A 24,054-nucleotide genomic window follows, 5' to 3' on the forward strand; every position below is an offset into this window, starting at 1 on the left:
GAGTATATGAGAACTCAGTAAATCATAATAGTGCCAAACATTTATTTAGTATTTAAAATAAGGCACATTTATCCCCATTTTACAGATGAAGAAACTAAGGCTTAGAGGGACTGTCACTAACTGAAGTTCACACGGGGCTGTGTGAGAGATGCATACAAAACGCCTTAAGAGAACGCTAGAGGAGAACTTTTCTTCCTACTTCTGTTGAGGATTTAAATACCATTTCTAGGTTTAAGACACCCCAATATTTTAGCTTTAGCTGCTTTACTGGCTAAAACAGAATTTTGTCTCCTCCCGTCTTTTCCCTACCTCAGTTTTGGTAGCCAGTAGTTCAGGTCAAAACATGTGGAGTCATCTCTGAATTGCCAGCCTCTGCATCCAGTCTGGCAGCAAGTGCCGTCAGCTCCTCTCTCCCTGGGGCTGCACTGGGCAGAATCTGGAAAGGCCTGTGGTAAAATGGCTGATGAAGATCATGGTGAAAGGTGGATGGCAGTGGGGAGGCCCACGAGGCAGCATCCAGTGATGCAAGTCCTGTGAGAAGGAGGCTTGGAGTGCATCAGTGGCTGCTGAAAGGGCCAGAGGCATGGAAGGGAGGTGGCCCGAAGCGTTCGGGTGAGGACAAGGGTTCTTCTCCATTCACGGCCTTCCATCCGATGGAGCGTCTGGGTAGGCTGGGGTTGGTGTTAAGTGGCCCGGCCAGCCCCAGCCAACCTGCAGATGGTCTTGGGGAGGGCAGCACTGTGTTTCTACCACTGTCAAGCTGGCAAGCCCAAGACTCATCTGCAGAATGCTTTGTCTGAGACTGCTCCTTTCTTGTACTAGCAATTCCTCAACTTCCTTGCTTGAAATCAGGTTTCAGCCCTCCCCAGGAGCCCTGCACAGTTGGGTACAGCTGCCCCAGGATGCGTTACTATATACCTGGGAAAACAAACAAGGCACAACACTGACTGAAGTGCGAGGAAATTCAGTCTCCAATAGGAAAGGTTCAAAAACAAAGGCTGTGCTCGCTACCTCACGGAAAATCCATGTGGGTCAAATGGAAATGTCTCAGAAGGCTGAGAGGTAATTTGCGGGGAGCAAGTCTGTTGGGCACAGCAGAGGATCTGGTGCTCAGAATTCCGAGGCTGGAATGCTGGCAAGAGGCCATTCTCACTGCCCTCCATCCTTTGGACACCTACTTCCTGTCTTTCATTCCCTGCAAGGCAAAAGTCCACAGCCCACTGCTTGGCAGATTTCCCAATGCCCCGTCTTTCGAGCCTTGTTTACTCTTCCTAACTAGTTCTCATTTCTCTATCTTCTTTTGATCTAATGAGAATTCCAGACTGGAAACGCTCACATACTGATCTGTTTCAGGACCCCCAGGGCTGCTGTTCCCCTGTGAACCAGTGGCAAGTTTTGCAGGCTCTACTCAACAGAGGCCAGGCTTCTTGAAACTGATGAGGCAGAATCCAGATTGAAGGGACCATAAACTAAGCTGAAGTCTCACCTGAATTTTTAGTATCTCAAGTATGTAGAAGTCCTATATATATAGCACATGGAAGTGACTGTTGCTAATAAACACTGCCCAGAGTTAGAGTTTCCACAACCTACCTGCAGAGCCTTTAGTTATAGTGCATGGTAAGTGCTGGCTCAAATTAGTGAGGCATCCACATCATGTTGTGAGTGAAGACAGGGTGCTTGGTGAAGACTTCTGCTTCTCTCAGTAGTCATGCTGTCTCCGTCAGCAGGAGCACCAGGCTTCTCCCCCAAGGCACAGGAAAAAGGGGCACTTGTAATCCTGCTTCTCACCCTTCTCTTAGGGCACACCCAGGCCTGTGAAGGGGGCTCACCAGGCACTGCTTCTCAGACCGTGACTCGGTGATTACAGCAAGGCTCAACCGAGTCACCGTGGACCCGCGTGTGGGGAAGGCTGTTGGCCCTCTTCTCCACGGGTGTAGCCGGCTAAAGCACCACCTTCCCTGTATCTCGAGAGGAGGGGTCGGGGTGATTGGTTTTGTTCACCCCAGTGTCCAGTGTCTGAAACAGCTTAGGCACTGAACCAGGACTGAATTACCTCAAGTGGAGGGGAGAGTGCTTTGAATTCCAAGGGAAAGGTTGAGGCAGGAACAAATTATGGTTTAAGTAGTCAAAAGAAGAAGTGGGAAAATTACCATTCTAGGAGAGGCCCTGCAAACATGAGAAGTTGGACTCTGAGCTTTAAGTAGTCTTGCCAACAGAAGGCAGCCCCGCAAATTGCATAGAATTCGAAACAATTTCTGGATTGAAAGAAAAAAAATTCTTACTTGGGTTATCTATCTCAGAAGAGGGAAGAAGCTTGGGTTCTAATATTCGATTTACAGTGCTTCAGTAAAATACTCCTGTAGCAAGGCTGACATCTGTATTAGGAACTATTTGTTGGAAATTGCCAAAGAAATGTGATTTAGTGAAGGGGGAGTTTGTACAGGTCAGCATGCATTGGATGGCCAGAAGAATGGGCTGGTTTCTTTCCGAGCCTGTACTTAGTCTGATGTGCTTCTAATGGAGGAGGACTGCACAGTTAACATTCTTGATGAACTTCATTTTTAAATAAAACTGCCAACATTACAAGGCTTTGACGTAAATTTTATGTTAGACTTTATAAAACAGAAATGTCTACATACAATACTGGATCTGGTTAGCAGTAATTTGAGAGCTGCTAGGCAGACACAGCATATTCTATTTTTAACACTTTATTGGCAAAACAGACACTCTTCCCCTTAACCCTTTTATGGAGCTAGTACTTTTGTTCTTCTTGGGGGTAATAACTTACTGATTAACTGAGGTCTGTGTTGGCATGCTACAAAAGTAATTCATATCACTCTGAATTCCACAATTCAGCTTACCCATCCAAGTCTCCACAGTTTGAACAGGGGGTGGGTGGTTAATTCAGAAAGACATAAGCTGTAATAAAAGTAATAGTATTGCTAGGCTTTGGACAAACTTTGTCATCCTAGCTTCATCAAGTTTAAATTAGAAAAAAGAAAGTTACTATTATTGACAGTTTCAACCACAGTCTCTTTTAGGGGAAAAAGAGCCTCAGATCAGTCAGGAAGGGGGTCTCTGCTGAAAACTGGAAAACATGCTATGAGTAATGTAAAATATTTCCTAGATAGAAAAACCCCAAACCCACATATGTGAGACACCAGTAAAGAGGAGGACATAAGTCTTTTGAGCTGCTGGTGAGGAACGGAAAGGGATGGGGCCTGTAGGGAGAAATCTAAAGCATCTGCTTTAATACCACCCCCCACAACCCCTATCAAAACAGCATTACTTCCAGGACTGGGTGTGCCTGCTGTGGTTAATTTAGAACACAACAAATATTTGCAGATCTTCTGTCAAAAGTTTTTAAGGGATATTTTAAGGGCTTTGAAAAGACTAGCAATAGGAATCCAAGTTACCTTCAGACATCCCATGTGGGGTTTTCCCCTAAACTTTCCTAGAAGGTAGATGACAGAAAGCCACATTCCTTTTGTTTGGAATTTAATTTCTTATGAAAACTAAAAGAGCTAGGAAAAATTAAAATTAAAATGACCAAATAATGTTATTTCAAACCACAAAAGCCCTTGCAGTTAATGAATTATTTTGAACCCCTTCTCCATGCCTATTCCCCCGTTTAATTAAGCCGTTTGCACCCCCAAATCCAGAGGGTTTTTTGAGTTCTGTGGACAACAGAAGCTTCAATTCTCTGACATTCTTGTGATGGACCCAGAGGCGCAGGTGACCAGGACGGAACAGAGGCAGGGTCTTCCTGTCTTCTGGAACAGGCAGAGCAGGTCGGAGGTGACTGGTATCAACAACTAAAAGTGAAGTGAAGATCATGTGACAAAGGCTAGAAAGGACTCATTTATTTAAAAAAAAAACAAAAAACAAAAAAAAAAAAAACCCCAAAAACAAAACAAAAAAACCCTCAGCAGGATCTGAAGACAACAACAGAGGAATGCAACATCCCGATTCCTTCCCACTCCATTAACAACACAGTGTGCACCACCCCGTGAGCTCCATCCATGGGGGCTCTGAGCAGCGGCAACAACACACCAGTTTATTACACAGGTCAAGTCAAGTCAGGGCACTCGCGCAAAGGCGGCCCCCGTGGGCCTTTCTCCCATTTCTGCTACCAGGTACCCTCAGGTGAGTGCCAGGCTCTCTCGGCCTCAGAACACTTTCTTATCAGGCTTGGGGCTACTTAAAGACAAGTAGACCTCACTCACAGTTACTACCAGAACGAACGCTGGGCCCTCCAGCAAAGACCTTGGCACAAGTCAGATTAAAGGGGACAGAGAAGCCTGTTCTTTTCCCCAATTCCTGGAATTCAGGGCCCATGTTGGAGGGTCATTTGACATCTGTCCCCAATACCAGTTGTCACCGCAGGTAAACCAGGACCACAATCACAACAGCAAGGACAGAGTTGTGTTGTTTTCCTTTTTTTTTTCTTAAAGGAGTGAGGCCATGGAAAATACAGCACACCAATGAAAACAAAATGCCAAAAAAAAAAAAAAATACAAAAAAATAGAAAATAGAAAAATGTATTTACAAGTAGTACATTACTATGATCAGAAAGCACAGACACCTGCTGCTATAATACATGCATTGGTTCAAGAAGAAACCACTAAAAAACCTGCAAGGGAGAAGCCTGTAAAAAGAAAAAAAGGGCCAAAAAGTTTTAACTTCTTCATCCCTAATTTGCTACACTGATCAAAACCAATAAGAGTCCCCTGAAGTCCATGAGTGTATCAGTACAAATACTACACTGGTTTTTAACTGCAGGTTCAGTTGTGAAGGGGAAACACAGCAGCTTATCCATATACAAGGAAGCCATAGTAAACTGCTCTACATGCTAAAAATTACAGCAAGCCCCTGTCTGCTACACAGCATGATCTTAGCAGGTTTTAATTTTTGTTTATTCATATATATCTATGTGTGTATGTGTGTATATATATATGTATGTATAAAAACCGTGCCCTTGTTCACTGCCAACATGACATCAGGTGGACATGAACTCATTACAACAAATTCTTATGTGTATGTTGTAAGAAGTCACTCAATGTCTGTGGATTTAATAAGTCACTTCACACCACAGAAAATATTTAATATATCCAAAAAAAGGAAAGAAGGATATAACGACAGAAGAGCTTCTGTCTCAGTTCTCTGAAACTGAGTCCCCCCTAGGAAACTGGTCCCAAAGTTCTTGAGGGTTCACTGAAGAAACTTCAATTTGCTACTTTTTTCCATTCTTTTAGTGTTCAAAAGTTCTACAACGACTCCTTGCCGCTTCAGTTTTTTAAATAGTCAACTCTCCATCTCCCCCACAAGATAACAGTCTGTGCAAATCCATAAAAATGGGGGAAGAAGGAGCACTGGGGAAAGGGGCTCCATCTCTACAACCACAGGAAGAGAAGGAACCAAACGGGGCTCTAGCACTTCTCCCTCTCAAGCCCCCTTAACTGTGAGATCCAGTCACATGTCAGTTCCTTAAACAGGTACATCTCCAAGTACCAGGCCAGCTCTAAGAGGAAACAAAACCACACGTTGAGAGAAAGGGACTAAGATGGCCATTCTGGTCACTTTCTGTGGGATCCATCATACTTCCAGGAATCGGGAGCTGCTGGACTTGGAGTGGAATGGCTCGGACCACATCCGCCGTAGGTCACCCTGGGAAAGGAAGGTTACAGATTTACATGAGGCACACATTTCTACAAGTCGTTTCTGATTTCTGCTTCTATGGAAGATCAAAGGGCAGTCAAATTTTATTCACTGAAAAGTAACCACCAGTCTCAGAGAACCTCTGAGGTCCCCTAGGAAGAAAAGGGTTTTACCAACTCCACCCTGAATGTAAGTTCTATCACCGATGAGTTATATGTTCTAGGTAAGTTACTTAACCTTGGTGTCTGTTTCCTTGTCTGTAAAATGGGATAATATAAATCTTATAAATACAATAATGTTCTCTCTAAATCTAGTTTATATCATACATTGCCTCAATATGATTAAATCTTTCTTGGTTATCTCTAAACCTTAACATAACGTTAAAAAAAAAAAAATGTTAGATGGCAATAGGGAGCTGCTTTTAAGAGAAACAGGAAGTTGTCAAAGTTGCACTCTTTAGAAGAGTTAATTAGTAATCCAAGACCAGGTGGTCTAGAGGTCTAACTCATTAGCATGTTGTGCCAGCAGCAGCGAGAATCTGGACAAGATGGCCAATGCTGGGTTAGCAAACAGATGAACAGTGTCAAGATCAAGAGTTCCGGGTCTTATGCAAAATCATCCCAGCAAGGAGAACATATATCCTAGCACAGGATTAATGCCAAGTTATTGCTTTCACAGGTTTATAACTGCTTCTCTCACCTTTAAATAGGCCATCGTGAGGAGTGGCAATAGGGTAAATGGCACCAAATAGAGAAGGGCAGGCTGGGCTGCTCTGTGAATGCGAGACGCCACAGTAGCAGTTAGGAGACCTATGAGGAGACAGAAATAATCATGAGTAACCCCAAGAGGCCAGTAAAGACATGAGAATCTCTGTTACCTGGCTGCTTCTTGGTGAAGTCTTGAGAATATATGAATCTAATGTGACATTCCATCCAATGAGTAGGGTATGAAATGCCCAGTTTGAACAGCTGAAGAAATGTGGAACAGCACAGCTTTCAAAAGCCTGTGACTTGTAGGACCTATGGCTGGCCCAAGTCCCATTTCTTGCTCAGGTTCCTAGGTTGAATCCTTACTTCACTCAGCCCTATAGATGCCTGATCTCCCTGCTTCCTGTAGTATGTGATGCTGGACCTGGAGGCAAAAGACCTGGGTTCAAGTTCTAACTCTGCTACTGATGACAGTTATGTAATCTTGGTTAAGGCACTTCACCTCTCCGAGCCTCAGCCTCCTCATCTGTCTAGAGGAGATGATAATAATACTGCCTGCCTTGCCCCTCTCAGTGAAGCCAGGTATATGAAAGTGCTGACATAAGCAGGAGGCAAGAAGGAGAGAAGGGGCTTCTCTCCACCCACCCTGCTGTAGCTGTTGCATGTGCAGATAGGCAAGTTACTGCTTGCTATTCCTAGCCCAATTACAACTGTCTCTTCCTCTCTGCCTATAAGCAAGCTGGCTACAGAGAAATGGGAGAGTCCTACATCAGAGTTAACAGAATTGTTAGAACAAATGAAAGTAAATATCTATTTAATAAAGTAGGCAGTAAACATGATATTCCTTAAACCTAATGCTAATCCATGATCTTCGTGTGCTACGTGTTCTTGGCTTTGAGGACTGACTATGCTCTTCCTGCAACCTTCTTCAGATGTACTGTTGGATAGGGAACCAAGCTCTCCAGTACAGAGAGCACTTATCTCATGGGCCAGAAGGGTTACTTTCTGATTGTCTAACTCAACTCCTTCCATCCAGCATCTGGAGCTAGATGACCTGATTTAATTCCAAGGGGTTGGAGGACAGCCAGAGAGGGGATCATATGCAGTCTCTTTGGTTTTCTCTTACCTACAAAGTATCCAATGAGGGTACAGTGAAAGTAGGAGACCTTCTGCATGCGTCCAGAAATGTTGGCGGGTCCGGAGGCACCACAGGAGTCACCACTGGCTTGTTTTTTGTAGTTGTCATAACGAAGGACAAAGCACAACAGGAGACCAGGCATCACAATGTCTCCAATGCCCAACATAGAGAAGTGACTGCCTGTGGAGCTGGAACGCAGTTTCATACGTTAGGGGAGCCACACTACAACGCAATTTCTACTCGTTCAGAAGTGAAAGAACTCATCTGAGAGGTAGATGGAAACTCTCCACTGGTTGAAACAATACTAGTTTTTAAGACTGCAGATATTAAAAGGCACAAGAGAAGCAGCAATAGAGATCTTCAAGCTGGTTTCTCAGGGTTCCGACAGAGCCCCTGGTGAGTGATCGTGGTAGTGACTGTTTAAGTTCTTCCTCCTCTAGAAACGTCAGGCAACTCATCACTGTACCACACTCACTGACTACTACCAGACACAGGAAATTAAAGCATCACATTAACTTTTCCTATGAGGAACTGTTTCATTTTAGCATTAGAACATATTTTCACAAATGTCTTAGAAGTAAAAAAGATCTAGATTCTCCTGTTAATTCCCTCCAGCCAACTTTAAAATCTGATAATGGCAGTAAGGTACGGTTGTATGAGATCAAAAATAAAAAAGCAGCACCTCTATTACTTAGGGCTAAATCTTTGTGAGTTATGGTCAGTATTCTTTTCCTCATTTGTAAAATAGAAATAATGACTCAACTCTTTTCCATTCCAGGGTTAGATTGCTGATGACAAAAGACAGATTAATGGAGGCTAAGGAAGAGAGAGGTCCCAGAAGGCAGCACGATCACTCACAAGATGAGGCCCAACACACCAGTCCTACCTTGGGAAGACCAGTTTTCCGGGCAGAGACAGGCGAGGAACATCACGCCCAACGTTGGGCCCCAGGTGGAGCTTCCGGGATAGAACGTCAAGGGGATTGTCAGCCGGCTGCGTGGCCACCTTCACCATGACGTTGCTGTTGAAGATGTAGGCTGAGAAAAACACCTGCCAAGTTGGAGAGATGCTTTTAACAGAGGGAGCTGCTCTTGGAATCCTGTGACATCAATGCTTTTGTGACTGCATGCTTTCAGGAGGAAGGAAATCCCTGCTCTTCATGTGTACTTGCAGACTTCTGAACTCCCCACCTTACCCAGAGATTAATTCTTACAGTGTAACTCCATATGCTCCCATGGCAGATAACCTTGTCTGCGTGCTAACTCTTCCACTGTAAGTCAGACATATACTATTTATTGTAACATCTCAGCAAACAAAAGGCTCAAGCAGCTGCCTGTGGACCTTGGGACACATGCAGTTGAGGACTGGAGTGAGTGATCTTACACGGGCTCTTTCCAGACTTTAGACACATACGGACAACGATTTTCAGGACGACTGCTCCAATTAAACACAAAGGAGAGCAGGGGCTTCCGGGGAAATACACACTTACCCAAAAGACATCATAGATTAGAAGTCCTGAGAGAAGCAGGCAGGAGACCTTGAGGCTTGGCAGGCGGACAAAGGCGATCATGGCAACACAGAGACCCATGGCCAGAGCTGGGGAGGAGAGAGTGTGGCAGCAGTCAGGGTGTGAAGTAGAGGTGCAGCCTCTTTCCACAAGCTACTCAGCTTATAAACCTAACAATCTGCAAGTCCCCTAAAAATCAGGCAGCCCTGAGCTCCAGTTTAAGACATTTACACCCCATTGGTACGAAGTGTTCTCAACTTTAGCTCATGTTGATATGTTGATATTTGGGGAGATAACCTTTTCTTCATGCTATAATGTTCAACTAAGACCCAGGAAGTTCCTTATTTTGACCTTATTAGTTTATTTAGAAAGGAACAGACCTGGTAGAACAGTCACCCCCAACTCCTCTCCCACATACCAATGTCCAGTAGCCTAAATGTCATAAAGAGGAGCTCCTCCACCTCATGGCCAGGTTTTGTTGGGGGTACCCTAGCTCTTGTTTATTGCCTTCCCCCTTTACCGTCAATGAATTGTCCTTACTCTTTGCTTTAAAGTCAACTCACACCCAGATTGCATCCCCTTTTGTTGACTCAAGGACGTTATTCCAGCTACTTTCTGTCTCTACTGGATTTCCCCCCATCAACAAGCATGCTATAATATCTTAAAAACAAAAGCTAAAACTCTTCAATTCCTTTCTTCCCAGTTTCTCTTTAAAGTTTTTAATACTTATTACAAAAGCAGGAACTACATCGTAGAAAACTAGAAAAAAGACAAGCAAAATTAAAAAGAATTACATCCCCACCACACCCAGAGATTACCGCTGTTAAAGGTCCTTCCAGAGCTTTTTATATATGTATTTTTTAAATCTAAATGAGATCATACAAATGGCTTTTTTTTTGGGGGGGGGGGCAATTTCTAGTCTCTGTTTCAGTGAATTTTCAAATCACTTAATTGGTTTTCCCCAACAGATCTCAAAATGACTTTCACAGATGGTTTATGAGCCAGCTAAGCCAGCATCCAATCCTGGGAACTGTTTATCTGTGTATGTCTGTTAAATATTTTTCAATCTGGCAGAACTTTTTTTAATGACTTGTTAAGACTGGAGCCATTTGTCCTACAGAATGTCCAACTTTTTGAATTTTTCTGGTGCTTCCCTAGAGTGCTGGTTGGCTTTTTCTTCTCTCCCATATATTTCATACAAATTGGAAGTTATTGTCTAAAGACTAGATAAATTCAAGCCATTCTCTCTCATACTCACTCTAAGAAGGCTTCATCCCTGTTATTCTACTGAAGGCTCATTCTTATTGCTAAACCCAGTAATCTCTGTCTTTACAAGAGAAAGAAGAGGGAGATTCAGACAAAGATACACAGGGAAGAAGGTTGTGTGAAAACAGAAGCAGAGGTTGGAGTGAGGCATCTGCAAGCTAAGGAACACTAAGGATTAACGCTAACCGCCTGAAACAAGGAGAGGCACAGAACAAAGATTCTGCTTCAGAGCTTCCAGAAGGAGCTAACGCTGCCAACACCTTGATTTCAGACTTCTGGCTTCCTGAATTGGGAGAAAATAAACTTCTGTTGTTGTAAGCTACCCACTTACGGGTGGAAACTAATGTACTTCACAACTCTTACTATGTGCGTTCATGCTGTACACAAAAGGCCCTGCCACATCACAAAGCCCTTCTTCAATGAGTCTTTCCTGATCTAACCAGAATAAACTGTTTCTTCTTTGTGATAACACAGAACTTTGACTCTCTCTCAAGTAATACATCCATCCTATAACAGCGTGATTATTTATGTCAAGTGAGTTTATTACCTAAACTAGGTGCTCCTGGGAGGCAGAAACCACAGTTTATTTTTCTTTCTGGACCCCCAGCAATCGACAGAGTAGGCATTCAATAAATACCTCCTGAATGAATGACAAATTATGTTCTATTAATTTCAAATTACTGTAAGTAAAGAAAATCTGTATTATCAGATGTCCATTTGAAATTAACATCATCAACCATATTAACTAATTAGGATCACTTAGGCCTTGCAAAGAGGTACAGGGGGATGACTAAGTGAAATTAACTGGCATATTGACTCACAGCCATCTTTAGCTGGATGAAAAAAGCCCCAATGCTTAAGGCATTAAGAGATAACACCTAAAGCCCAAGAAATAATGAACTCATTCCCATTTCTTACAGGATGTTTTCCCATTTTAATTATCTTTAGGAAACGAATGTTCGGCTGTGTTGTGAACAGCAAACAGAATATCAGGGATAAGCTCAGCTGGCTTGAGGAACAAGAATGGTCAGTAGTGGTTAGAAAGCCCATGGGGCAGAGGCTGGGAACCGATGACCAGAGAACAGGTAAGGAACATGTTTGTGTATAAATACTGGCTGGGGGTGGTGGCAGGGCTGCAAGAGGTGATCTGTTCATCAGCTTACAGGCAAATACGTGGAATGCAAAGGGGGACAAAGGAAGAAATAAAGGACCAAGACTAAGGACATATATAAGGAAGCAAACTGGACAAAGAAGCAAAAGGGGTAGGCTCCTCAGGTTAAATTTATATGCACATGCAGGCAGTTACTCAATTCACCATAGAATCACTTAATCCTAAATTTGCAGGTACCTTTAAAGGTCATCCACTTGCTTGTCACTAATCTTATACTAATTCCATCCCACCTGGGTCTAAACTAAACATGGAAAAGAAAGATCTGCTTAGTGACAGGACTTTTCATGACACCAAACAATGCCATTCTATTCCTGATCTTCCAAACAAGTAACTGGGTTCGTTTTCATCTTATCACAGGTTTCATCACGTACACTCAATTGGTAGCCACTTTGGGGCATTACCCACTCTTTATTGTTGCTGCAGACACCTTGGTCATGCCACTCCACACTTCCAACTTTGATGTGTGTGTCCTTTCCCACTTACTCTTCATTGCCATTGTCAAAAAACAGTTCGCCTCACCTTGTGCCTTAGGGTCACTATTACAGTCCTGACTCAGGTGGAGTGACCCTGAGCTCCTTATGTCATTATAAAGTTGCACAACCTCGTGGGGCAGGCACAACGCTCACAGAGTGGAGCTGTGCAATGCAGCGGTTCTCCCTTAGAGTCTCTCCCTTGGTTTCCTATTCCTCAGTCTACTTCTCCACTCCTAAATTAAGTTCAGCACTACCCTCTTTCTTATCATACTAACTAAATTTTCCCACTATACTCTAAGTTCTATGTATGAAGAGGCAGAATGTATTTGATTTGACTATTTCAGAGAAGGTCTTGTATTATAAGTATGTCAAACAGAATTTCATCACTGCTACCACTGAACTGATTATCACGAAAACCTATGTCATATCCCAGAAACACACTCAAACATTCATCTAGTTTGCCTCTCTTTGTCTTTATTCTTTCATTTGAGTAACTCTTAAAAACCTTACCTCCTCAGGCTTTTCAAGGCCAAAGAGAAAAGAGTAATAACATTTGCTCGCTCCTTGCTACTTGAAAAACTCCCTTATAGCTTTACCAACAAACTTAACTTTTGGTTAAATGTAAACTAAATAAAGCGCTATGGAAGTAAATTATTAATCTTAGCCAAACAGTTTTAATTATTTTCAACTCATTACGACATAATATCTGTACATTTGTCATAGTGTGGACTCTGAGGTTAGGTGATTATCGCTTTATATTACTTTAGTTAAACCAAAGTTAGCAACTAGTTAAACTAGTTGTCTTCCACAACTAGTAGGGCCAGGGACAGACAATAAAACCAAACGAAGCTAAAATGTATTCCAAAAGGGTTACATAATTTTTATGGTTTTAGCAGTGCTTACATACTAAGATAAAGGATCTCTAGAAACCACTGCTCTAAATGGACTGAATGCCACAGTCTAGCATTTCAAAACTAGGAAAAAAAAAAAATCAACAGCTTTCTGACACTAAACATCTCCTACTCATAGGTTAGCTGGACTAAACTAAACATCTGTCAAGACTCTTCTAGACCCTGAAGAGATCAGGGGATCATTAAACCAGGTTTAAACCTTGAACATTAGGTTAGCGTGGTCAAGATTCATCAGCTTTTAGCTAACACACCACACCACCTATTGGTCAAGTTCTTTCAAGCTTTTCCAAATTCAAAAGGTTACTTTGTCAGACGAAACTAAGTTAGAGCACAGATTTAACAGCTCTAGATTTCACTTCAGGAAAACTGTATAGTCCCTCCTAACACTTCTTAGTATAACCTTGATACATATTTCATGCCATGCTCTTATGTAATCACATTTATCATCCTGTTTTCACTCTAGAGTAACTTCAAAGAATGTTTAATTAAGAATCACTCATTTTAAAAACCCTACAACCAACTCTCACTGCCTACAAGATGATTTCTGATTTGGCAGAGAAGTATGGAAAAATAATTTCTATGGCAGAAAGGAACATATTTCGGCATCTTACAGACCATGGCTAGAAAGCTACATTATTGGAATAGTAGAAAGTAAGTCAAACATATACTAAACACTAACCTGAGAAAATTTAAAAATCTCAAAGGCAAGGCTCTTTTTTTTTTTAAAGGAAAATTATTCGGTTTCAAGGGCAATTTAACCAATGCAAAACTGGTAGGAAGAAGAGATCCTTGGGTAAGTAAATATCAAGAAATTGTAATAATTTAAAATAACAGAAAATGCCGTAAAACCTACTAGGTCAGTTAGGGTTTAGTGGAGCCTTACAGAACACCCATCAAAAAATTCTATTATTAGAGGACTTTCATAATGGAAATGTATTTCTGATAATGGTGACCGGGAAAATAAAGTCTGTCCTTCATGGCCAAGTTTCTATTGACTCTACAATACAGATGAAGAGCACCTTGTAGTAAAATGGACCCTTTAGTGTGTCTTACTGAGAGCTGTTTATCCTGTTCCTTCTTTAGTAAATCAAATAAACTTTCCCACAGAGTACATTGAAGCAAATTCTGCTGATATGTTTTAAAATATGTGTTTAGGATGGCTGTGTAACCAGTTTATCTCTAAAGGAATGTCATCGTCCATCAGGCCAATCCTTTCTTTTTTTAAGTGACATACTACTAATATAGGTATTTTTCTGTTTTACGTAATGCTAGGGTACAGTGGAGATGAGAGTAACAAAGAACACATTTTTGCTGTTTGAGAGATATCTCATCTTCTCTGGGTCAAAGTTTAGTGCTTAGTAAGGGCTTGAAACCCCTAGCACAACATATAAATAGTACTGTGTGTCATCACATGAATAGAGAGAACCACAAAAGGAGAGCCACAAAAAGTGGTGGGATTACAGGGAACCTTAGGTCACACAGGAGGTGGAGACACTTCCAAGTAGCTAAATATCATTTGTCATAATGTGGACTCTGAGGTTAGGTGATTATTGCTTTATATTACTGTACTTAAACCAAAAGCACCTGGATCTTTCATCATCTCATTTCACACATTTGTGTCGGTGGATTTAAGTGTATCATTTATGGGGCTCCCAACCTGCCACTTAAGGACACCATCATACCCATACTGAAATAATCTTAAAGATTTAGATTTTAACCAACTGACCAGTATTTTTAAACAGTTTTTGATCAGAAGTAATAGAGATTCTCCTCTTTGTTGAAGCCAGTGGACTAGATGGGTTTTAAGGGATATAATCATAAAAGTGGCTATGAGATTGATTTTACATTTATATGTCTGCTACAATCATTACCATCATGAAGATTCCTTAATATTCTATAACACATTATTTAACAAAGAGATTAGATTCTATTCAAGTCTTTCAAAATCCTCTACATGCCCAATTCATACACTACTTACTTCTTCCTGCCTACTTTTATTTAACAAATCGTTCTGCAGAAATCAAGAGTTAATCTCAGGAACAATCTAACACATATACATGTCAACTTTATCTCTCCTAACAATACCTAGTCTATGTAAAATAGCTATCTGCCCTTCTATAAGCTGGGCAAGCAACTTGTTGTGTGACCTTGAATATAATTTCTTTTTCTCAACTTATTCTTTATCAAACTCAGAAGAACTGCTGTATTAAACACAAATCTGTAGTAATACTGAAAGCACTAATAATCTACTTCGGAAATTTAGCAGTTCTGAAATATCAGCAAAGGTGAATTACTGCTGAGACCAGGCACTGGTGATATTGACTTTGCCTTCCCATTCTGAGTCACTAAAGGTCTGTCTGTAAACCTAGTGGGTAACTTGCTCTGCAACACCAAGAAACTGCTTTTGAGTTGCAAGAGCTTAGTATATGGTAGGCACTCAAAAAAACCACTGAACGACAACAAATATATATATGTTCTATATGTGTGTCTATATACACACACACATATATACACATACAAAATTTATATCTTTATGACTATAAATAGGTTTATTTTATTTTAAAAATTATATAGTAAAATTGACAGTTTTCTTTAGATGTACAGTTCTATGAATTTGAACACATGAACACATGTATAAATCCACAGAACCATAACCACAATTAGCACACAGAACAGTTACATCACTCTAACAAAAAAATCCCTCACACTATTATTTCTTTGTTGTCATAGTCCCTCACCCTGGCAACCACTTATCAGTTTTCCATCTCTACAATTTTATCTTTTGAATAAAATATGTGTTTTTGAACAATATCTGTATCTTATAGTTGTATGTTTTGCAATTTAAAGTGTTTCCTCCATAATTATCATCTTGGATTAAAATAATATGTGCCATTTAAATAATTTTACAGGGTTTGAAATCCACTCTGTGTAGACTGTTCCCTCATAATGTCCAGTTTCTCTCAGCTTTTTACTAATTAACTGGGCACATAAGAATTCCAAATCTTTGTACTGTTCAAAGTTACTCCTAAGGAAAAAAAATCCTCTTGAACAGAAGGGTAAGTTTTTAGTTTTCCTTAAGGTTTAAATTTTTTTTCCTTATTTAGACTATATTACAACATACTTTCCTTTTCATTGAGCATTTTCTGAGTGCACTGATATGATACTGATTTTGGGTCATGGAAAAAAAATGCAGTTTAAAATCCTTTTTGTCAAATTATATTTAATTTGATCTTAGCAGAACATCCTTGGTTTTGAGTTAATTCATAGTTTTGATGCTAATTTTCTTAAAATTATATATGTAAAAACACCAGTTTAAAAAACCGGTACTATGTACCAAATAACTACTCAGCAAACTTAAGATAAGGCATAGAAAGTATATATACCTTGATGTCATGGTACTAAAAACTTGTTTGAATAACTTAGCTACTCCTGGGCCTGAGGCTCAGACAGCAGGCATCACTCTGGGTGTTCTGTGCTCAGACAACTACACCACCGAATACCCCACAGCAGCTGAGCCAGCCTAAACTGTAGGCAAACAGTGCCTGGCAGAGAGAGCAGAGTTGCTGCTCAGATATGGCAGTTGGTGCCAAAGATTTCTGTTTCCAAGGTCTTGATTAGTCTTGTGGTTACTTGGAGTAGATAATAGGAATAAATGAAATCCATACCTGTAAACCCCTAATTTTCAAATTCCTCCCTTAAAAATTCTTTTGATAGTATTACAAACAGTATAAAGTTGACTGCCTTTATATTCTAACCTTTTCTTCTGAACCACTGAAAGAAAGGAAGAGGTGAACACACCATGTGGGGCAGAGAAGTTAGAGAAAAGTTTCTTGATGTTAGGGTAGCAAACTGTGAAAATGAGAGTAAGGAATGAAAAAAACAAGGTGGAGACAACTCCAGGGTCTTAAATTAAGAAAAGTTCAAAAGAGAATAGGAAATGCCTTTTCTGTAAACCTCCAACTTTTCTAATAAAAAAGATTTATAATTAAAAAAAAAAAGATTAGGAAAAATAAAAACATTTACTGTGTTAGAGTGATGGAATTTTCAAAAATATCCGTAAAAGATGATGGAAGTTGTTTTAGTAAATATGAAATACACACAGTTCTGTGACTTTCAGCAAGTTACTTAACTTCTCTGAACCTGTTTCCTCCTCTGAAAAATGGAACAGTAATGCTACCTACTTCACAGAATTGTTTTTGAGGATTAAATGAGATAATCTATATAACAACACCCAGGAGAGTCCCAATGCATAGTAGCTACTTGATAAATGTTAGCTACTATTGTTGACACTATTTTATTATTATTATTATTAAAATTATTGAAGGGAAATTCTCATGTGCCATAGGTGGGAGTAGAAACTGCTATGGCATTTCTGAAAGGAAGGTGAATAACAGATACAACTAATGTTTTTAAATTAAAAAAAAAAAACAAAACCCTTCGTCCCAGGATTTTCATGTCTTGGAGAATTCATCCTTAGCAAATAATCCTGATGAATAATCTGACAGGTACACCATGAGGTGGAACAAAAATGTTTATCTCATGGTTATTTACAATAGGAAAAGACTGAAAACAAATCAAAGGATCTAGTATAACTAAGTAAATTACGAGCCATACTATGGAACAGTCTGGAGTTACTAAAAAGGATATGATAACCTTTATGTGATGATACAGACATGGATTTATATCATTATATAAAATGGAGGTCACAGAACGATATAATCCTAGTTATATAAGAAAGTAGAGTCCACAAAAAACTTGTACACAAATTTCAGAGAAGCATTATTCATAATAGTCAAAAAGTGGAAACTGATGAATGGGTAAATAGAACATGGAAAATAAAATATTGAGACATAAAGGAATGAAGTACCGATACCTGCTACAACATGAACTTTGAAAATACGCCAAGTGAAAGAAGCCAGACACCAAAGGCCATATAATGTATGATTCCATGTATGTGAAATGTCCAAAACAGGCAAATTAACACAGACAGTAGTGGATGCCGGGATGGGGGGAGGCGGGAAAGGGGGAGGAGTGACTGCTTAATATGTACGGGTTTGAGGGGGTGAGGGGTAGGGCGATGAAAATGCTCTAAAATTGTGATGATGGTTGCACAACTCTGTGAATATGTTAAAAACCAATTGCACACTCAATAGATGAATTACATGGTTTGTGAATATCTCAATGAAGACATTTAAAAATTTCTTAATGGGAAAACAATAAAAAACTTGATATATTAGTACCCTCCTTTGGACATCTAATATTCATGGTAAGCAAGGGTACTATTACTAAAACAGAGAAAGTAGAGGAAAGGAGGACAAATAGATTTATCTATAAAACTGTATTAAGTAAAATTCCAGCTTGTCACATAATTACTCACCATCCATGAGAAGCCAATGGCCAGTGAGAACCCAGATGAGGACGAGCATGACAGACAGAGAGAATGACAGTAACTCAGCAGCAGTGAAACGCCCACAGCAACCAAAGGATATCCTGGAAAACATACAACGTTTATTGGACAAGTGGGCAGACTTTCTTGAACAGCCAAACTCTCTTTTGGTTCTTCATGATCAGAGTTCAAGATGGCCTGATACTTGGATACCTGGAAATCCCAAATACTCAAACCTCTTTGGAGAAAACTCAGAGGAATTACACTTTTGCGCCCATCTGATAATGAACTTTTTAGCTCAAATTGTCAGCATGGGTGTTTAGAAGTTTAAAGTCACACCATCAACCTTTAAAGAATCTAAATATAGAGGAAATTGTTCTTATTAATAAAACAAAATGAAGTCAACTCATTAATAAAGATAAACAGTTATAGGGTGGCAAATCTATTTGGTTATCTAATTCTTGAGAAAATCAGCTGCCTGAAGTGACTGATTTCCTAAGTGCATACAGCACTTCTGCCAGCACAGCATTTTGTTCCCATGGAGAAATGGCTTTAGGAGTTAAGGTGTATACATTGGATTAAACCTAAATGGCCACTATATATTCTAGTTCACTCAAGATAAAAAGCAAATAATGCTTGAGTTTAGCCACTATTCTTATATTGCTTCTAAAGAAAAACTCTCATTTTTCAAATAATCTAAGCAGGAACCATATTACAATGATTCTGACTTCCTAAAACTTGTTTATATTGTCTCTGACATGACAAGGTGCAAAAGGAACTACTCTCTTCCAGTTTTAAAGATCAAACATCTCACTTCCCAGTCTTCTGTCACGTGTATGCTCCAATCAATATCAGAAATTCAGATTCCTGATAATAATATCAAGTATGAGTGAAAAACACATAGAAGTTTATAACTGAGAGGAAAAATTCCAAGTCCTTACTTGTTCTGAGGTGAACAGGGTCTTGTTAAATACTGGCACATCGGGAGGAGAAGAAAAGCAAATGCTATTGTTGCAAGAACTAGAGAAAGAAAATGTAAGGTTAATTTTTTTTTTGGTTTATTTTCTACTAATTATAAGAAAAATGGCATAATATATAGAAAATCATTTCCTAGCATACTTTTCTTGACAAGTGGATATAATTAATTAACTAGGGAAGAAAAATATTTTTCTTATGATTGCAGATAACCTCTAGGAAAACAGAGTACCCGATTTGAAGTAGGGGGACACATGGGTAGGTTTTCTCATTCTCTCCTATCTCCACAAGAAAAGATAAGGGAATGGAGGGCAGGGGGATAATCCCCAAACAAGACTTGTAGCATCTCGTTAAGACGTTATACATTTCCATCACCACTTAGCTTGAAAACAGATCAGACAGCTGATGCTGATTAACTATCATTCCATTATTTACAGGAATTATAGGTGTTGCCAACAACCACTTTGTCAAACTGGACCTCCTGGTAACCTACCAGAAAAGGAGCTACAGCCAAAGCAATACAGCACAGGCATCATAAAAGTCACACGTTTTCAAATCCCTGGCCTTTCTTTCAGGTTGTGTTGGTAGGTCTGAACAGACATGTATATCAAAGATTTCCTTTTCCCAAATGGCTCAAAGGTGGGGGGAAAAAAGCCAGACTTATCAAGAAAAACTTGCATGTTATGTTGTAAAAATCTAAATTTTTGAATGATGATTTTAAAAAGGTGAAAAAAAAGACAAAAATCCTCATTTACCTGCTGTACATATTGTAAAAACTACTTGAACTGAGTCAAAGAAGAAGAACATTACTAGAAGAGAGACAGATGCTCCAATTGGAAGGAACAGGGCCTGGGTAGAGTCAATAGTCTGGATACCTGAAAGAGAGAAGCAGGGACATATTAACCACTTAATTATGTAACAGACACTGTGCCTGTGCACATCACATATATTAACTCATTAAACTGCAGGTGGTGCTAAGGATTAGTGTACCCGTTCTATATTCAGGCCCTCTGATTCTCTCCTTCCCTATGAGATTAGAAGCTGCTTTCCTCACACTACCTTCATTATAGTTGACATTCAGGAAATACTTGTTGAATTGAATTTGTACCTCCTGGTGCTTACCATCTGGATGATACGGTACAAAAAAAATAATCAGGAACATTAAGAGATGGTAAAAATTCCCATTAGTCAATATGACTAACTTGTAGTCCTGTGTAAAGGTTTGGTAAAAGAGGTAGATTAAGCCTACTGAGTAAAATAATTTCTCATCTTGTAATTTAATGTACTCATATTTACTCTTTCCCTTTATTGCTAATAATTGAGGATTGACTTTGGGTAGGACAGAGAAGAGAACAGGACAGCTGAAAGCAGCAAATCAGAAAAATTATTTTATGGGAACATTTTAAGATAGCAGAATAGGAGATAAATGAGGGAGAACAGAATCTCTTGTATCAGGATGGGTGGTACAAACATGATTCAGCTATGAATGCACACTATGACACTGCAATCCTCCAGACCAAAACCCACTTGTCAGCAGAAGCGGTGGCCGAGTGCCCAGTACCAGTGGTCTCCCAGCTCAGCTGAGGGCTGCTGGGTCAGGTGGGCAGAGCCAAGCCAAGGGTCTAGGCTGCTTTAGTCCATCTACTCCCCTACTTGTTTGGGGATAGATGTTTTTTCTTTATTGTAAAATTGTGGACTTTTAAAACCTGTTGACTAAACAATAATTAATTTATATTTGTGAAAAATGCCACTGTCCTAGTGATTTCTGATGTAAATAATGTTTATATACTATGTATTAAATTTTTCTACATTGTAAAACTGCTTACTTTTTTTTATGACCAACTAATTACATTTTATTTAGAAATTGCAAGGATGATGCAACATTTTAAAAGCTAGCAATTTAAAAGGCCATATTAATGGACTGTATATATCATACTTTGATCAATAACAATTAACCGAGGTATCTCAATGGCTTAGCACTACAAACATATATTTCTTGCTGGTTTTATGTAAAAGATATGGATTACCTGCACTTACATGAAATAATTCCAGATCTACACGTCTTTTCATTTTGTAACCCAAGTACAGAATTAGCTTGGTAATGTGGTCATCACAGTGGAGGAGAGAAGTGAGATGGGCCAATCCGAATCTTGCATTTAAAACTTAAGCTTGGATGTGACCCTTCCCAGTGGCAGGGGTGAATTTCCTTCACACAACTGCATGGACCAGTCACAGGATATTAATTTGTAAATACTAAGAGGTTCAGACAATATGTTCCTATACTGTTAATATAAGAGAATATAAAGATAAAATTGCTAGAACAGTTTACAAAGACTTGCCAAAAATTTGGTTGTGTTCAATAAACTGCTATACTTTTGATTCTTGCATATTGGGACAGAATATGATTTAGCATAGTGGGTCTCCAGTCTTGACTGTTCATTAGAATCACCTGGAGAGCTTTAAAAAACTGTCACACCAGACCAATTAAACTGAAATCTCTGATCCCACGGGGATCAGACCAGTTAAAAACTCCTGACAAAATTTTAGTTTGCATCCAAGGTTGAAAACCACTAATAGAGTATTTGGTAGAGAAGGAAAACACAGAAAAATCTGATAACCACTGGAAGAGAAAAAGCTATTAATTTTGTCTTGTATGCTACCCACTTCCAAATAAACCCTGTTGAAGTATCATAAAAAAAAAGTATATGAGAAGAACCAAAGAGATGTCACAAGATATATAACGAAGAAATAGAAGTAAAACACTCTTCATTATATTAAAGGTTACAAATAAAATATTACATAACCAGGATGAACATAACTAAGCACAAAGGGTTGCAATCATCAACTAACATTTAAAAATTGCTCTTAAGTAATTTAAATTTATTATTACTTATCGTTATTAAATTGGGTTGGTGAGATAAAACATTTGTATTAAACAAAATTGCTTCTTAGTGGACAGGTAGATGAGTCAAATAATTCACTTAGGAATACAGCAATTCAATTTACAAAAAGTTGATTTAAGTGTCATGACAAGAAGAAATCTGGAGACGAGGTCTGCCATGAGCTGCAGTCTCAAACCCATTCATTTTGACCCATGGATCATAGCGGGGAGACGGGGATTGCCTTAAAGGGCTTTATGGACATTTATAAGACAAAACTCGACAGAATCTCTACCCTAATTTCACCTAAATAGTTTTTGAATTTAAGTGCTCTTTAATACTTCAAGGAAGAACTAGAGAAAACCACAGAAACCAGATGCCTTTCACAACAGAAAATAATCGTTTTCTACATAAATGACAGTTTGTAGTAGCATAAGACAAATCTTTAAAAAGAATCCATAAATCTTAAAAGACACACACACACCCCTCTCCTTCTGTAAAACGAAACATGATATGGTCTAAGGTAAATGATATTGGTTTCAAATACGAACAGAAGATTTAAATGGCTGGTTAGAACAAATTGTTGAGTAAATGAGGTATATAGGAAGTACTTATTTATAAGTCTAAATTCTAGATGTTCAGTCTGCAATTAAAATGCAAAATTGAATATCAAGAACCGTTCTAAAATGTTAGAATGCATAGAATTTTAACTTTTTATTTTGAAATACTTTCAAATTTACAAGGCAGCTTCCCACAGAGGTAGCTCCAACATACCCCTACCCATCATACCTAGATCCACCAATCTGAACATTTTGCCACATTTGCCATATTATTCTATCTGTCTGTCTGTCTATCCATCCATCCATCCATTTTCTGAACACTTGAATGGAGGCTGAATACATCATGCTCCTTGAACACTTAACACTGCCATGTATATTTCCTTAGTACAAGAATATTCATTTATGTAACCACCGTAACTGCAGTTAACAAGTTCAAGAAATTTAACACTGATAAAAAGTTTATAGTCTATATTCCAATTTTTCCATGTTCCAATGATGTTGCTTTTTTGTGTGTGTGCAATGGCCTTTATTTTTATAACTTTATAAAAAAATTAAGAAACAAACAAAAAACACATTTCAACCAAAACCAAAACAAAGGAATAAGAAAAAACAATCTGAAATAACTACATTGCTTCCAACATGTTCCTGCCAAACCCCAAGAAAATTAACAAACCATAACTGAACAAAGGAGTAAGAAAAACAAATAACCTAAAATAACCATATTGCTTCCAACATGTTCCTACCCTACCCCAAGAAAATAAACTATAATCCAACAAACAAGTAAGAAAAACAAATGACATAAAGAAACTACATTTCTGCGAACTTGTTCCTACCATACCCCCCAGAATTTAACAAACCATAGTTGTTCCTGAGCATTCCCATAACATTAAGTTTACCCTCCATAAGTTATCTGTTCTTATTAGATTATTGTTCCCCCTTCACTATTTGCTGTCTATCGATAGGTCCCCTACATTCTACAATATAAACCATTTATTTTACATTTTTCACAGTGTTCACTTCAGTGGTAACAAACAATATCTCTCTTTTTGTGCCTGGCTTATTTTGCTCAGCATTATGTCTTCAGGGTTCATACATGTTGTCATATGTTTCATGACCTTGTTCCTTCTTACTGCTGCATAGTATTCCATCGCGTGTATATACCACATTTTGTTTATCCACTCATCTGGTGAAGGACATTTGGATTGTTTCCATCTGCTGGAAATTGTAATGCTGCTATGAACATCAGTGTGCAAATATCTGTTAGTGTCACTCCTTTCAGATCTTCTGGGTATATACCAAGAAGCGAAATTGCTGGATCGAAGGGCAGGTCCATATCTAGTTTTCTAAGGAACTGCCAGACTGTCTTCCAGAGCGGCTATACCATTATACAGTCCCACCAACCATGAATAAGAGTTCCAATTTC

At 39.2% G+C, this 24,054-nt stretch overlaps 1 protein-coding gene across 2 annotated transcripts in view; it reads right to left on the reverse strand.

The window, feature by feature from the left end:
• Nucleotides 1-5,070: 5,070 nt before the first annotated feature.
• SPPL3 (signal peptide peptidase like 3) overlaps nt 5,071-24,054 on the reverse strand; it is a 209,185-nt gene continuing 190,201 nt past the window's right edge. For both annotated transcript variants that reach the window (XM_037816662.1, XM_037816661.1), the window contains exons 4-11: nt 19,948-20,067; nt 19,159-19,237; nt 18,209-18,321; nt 8,993-9,099; nt 8,390-8,553; nt 7,492-7,691; nt 6,358-6,467; nt 5,071-5,667 (exon numbers count right to left, since the gene is read on the reverse strand). In XM_037816662.1, the coding sequence (XP_037672590.1) occupies nt 5,596-5,667; nt 6,358-6,467; nt 7,492-7,691; nt 8,390-8,553; nt 8,993-9,099; nt 18,209-18,321; nt 19,159-19,237; nt 19,948-20,067 (965 nt within the window). In that variant the 3' untranslated portion in view covers nt 5,071-5,595. The remainder of the gene's footprint in view (nt 5,668-6,357; nt 6,468-7,491; nt 7,692-8,389; nt 8,554-8,992; nt 9,100-18,208; nt 18,322-19,158; nt 19,238-19,947; nt 20,068-24,054) is intronic.

Source organism: Choloepus didactylus, chromosome 23 (assembly GCF_015220235.1).
Source record: "Choloepus didactylus isolate mChoDid1 chromosome 23, mChoDid1.pri, whole genome shotgun sequence".
Taxonomy (NCBI): Eukaryota; Metazoa; Chordata; class Mammalia; order Pilosa; family Megalonychidae; genus Choloepus; species Choloepus didactylus.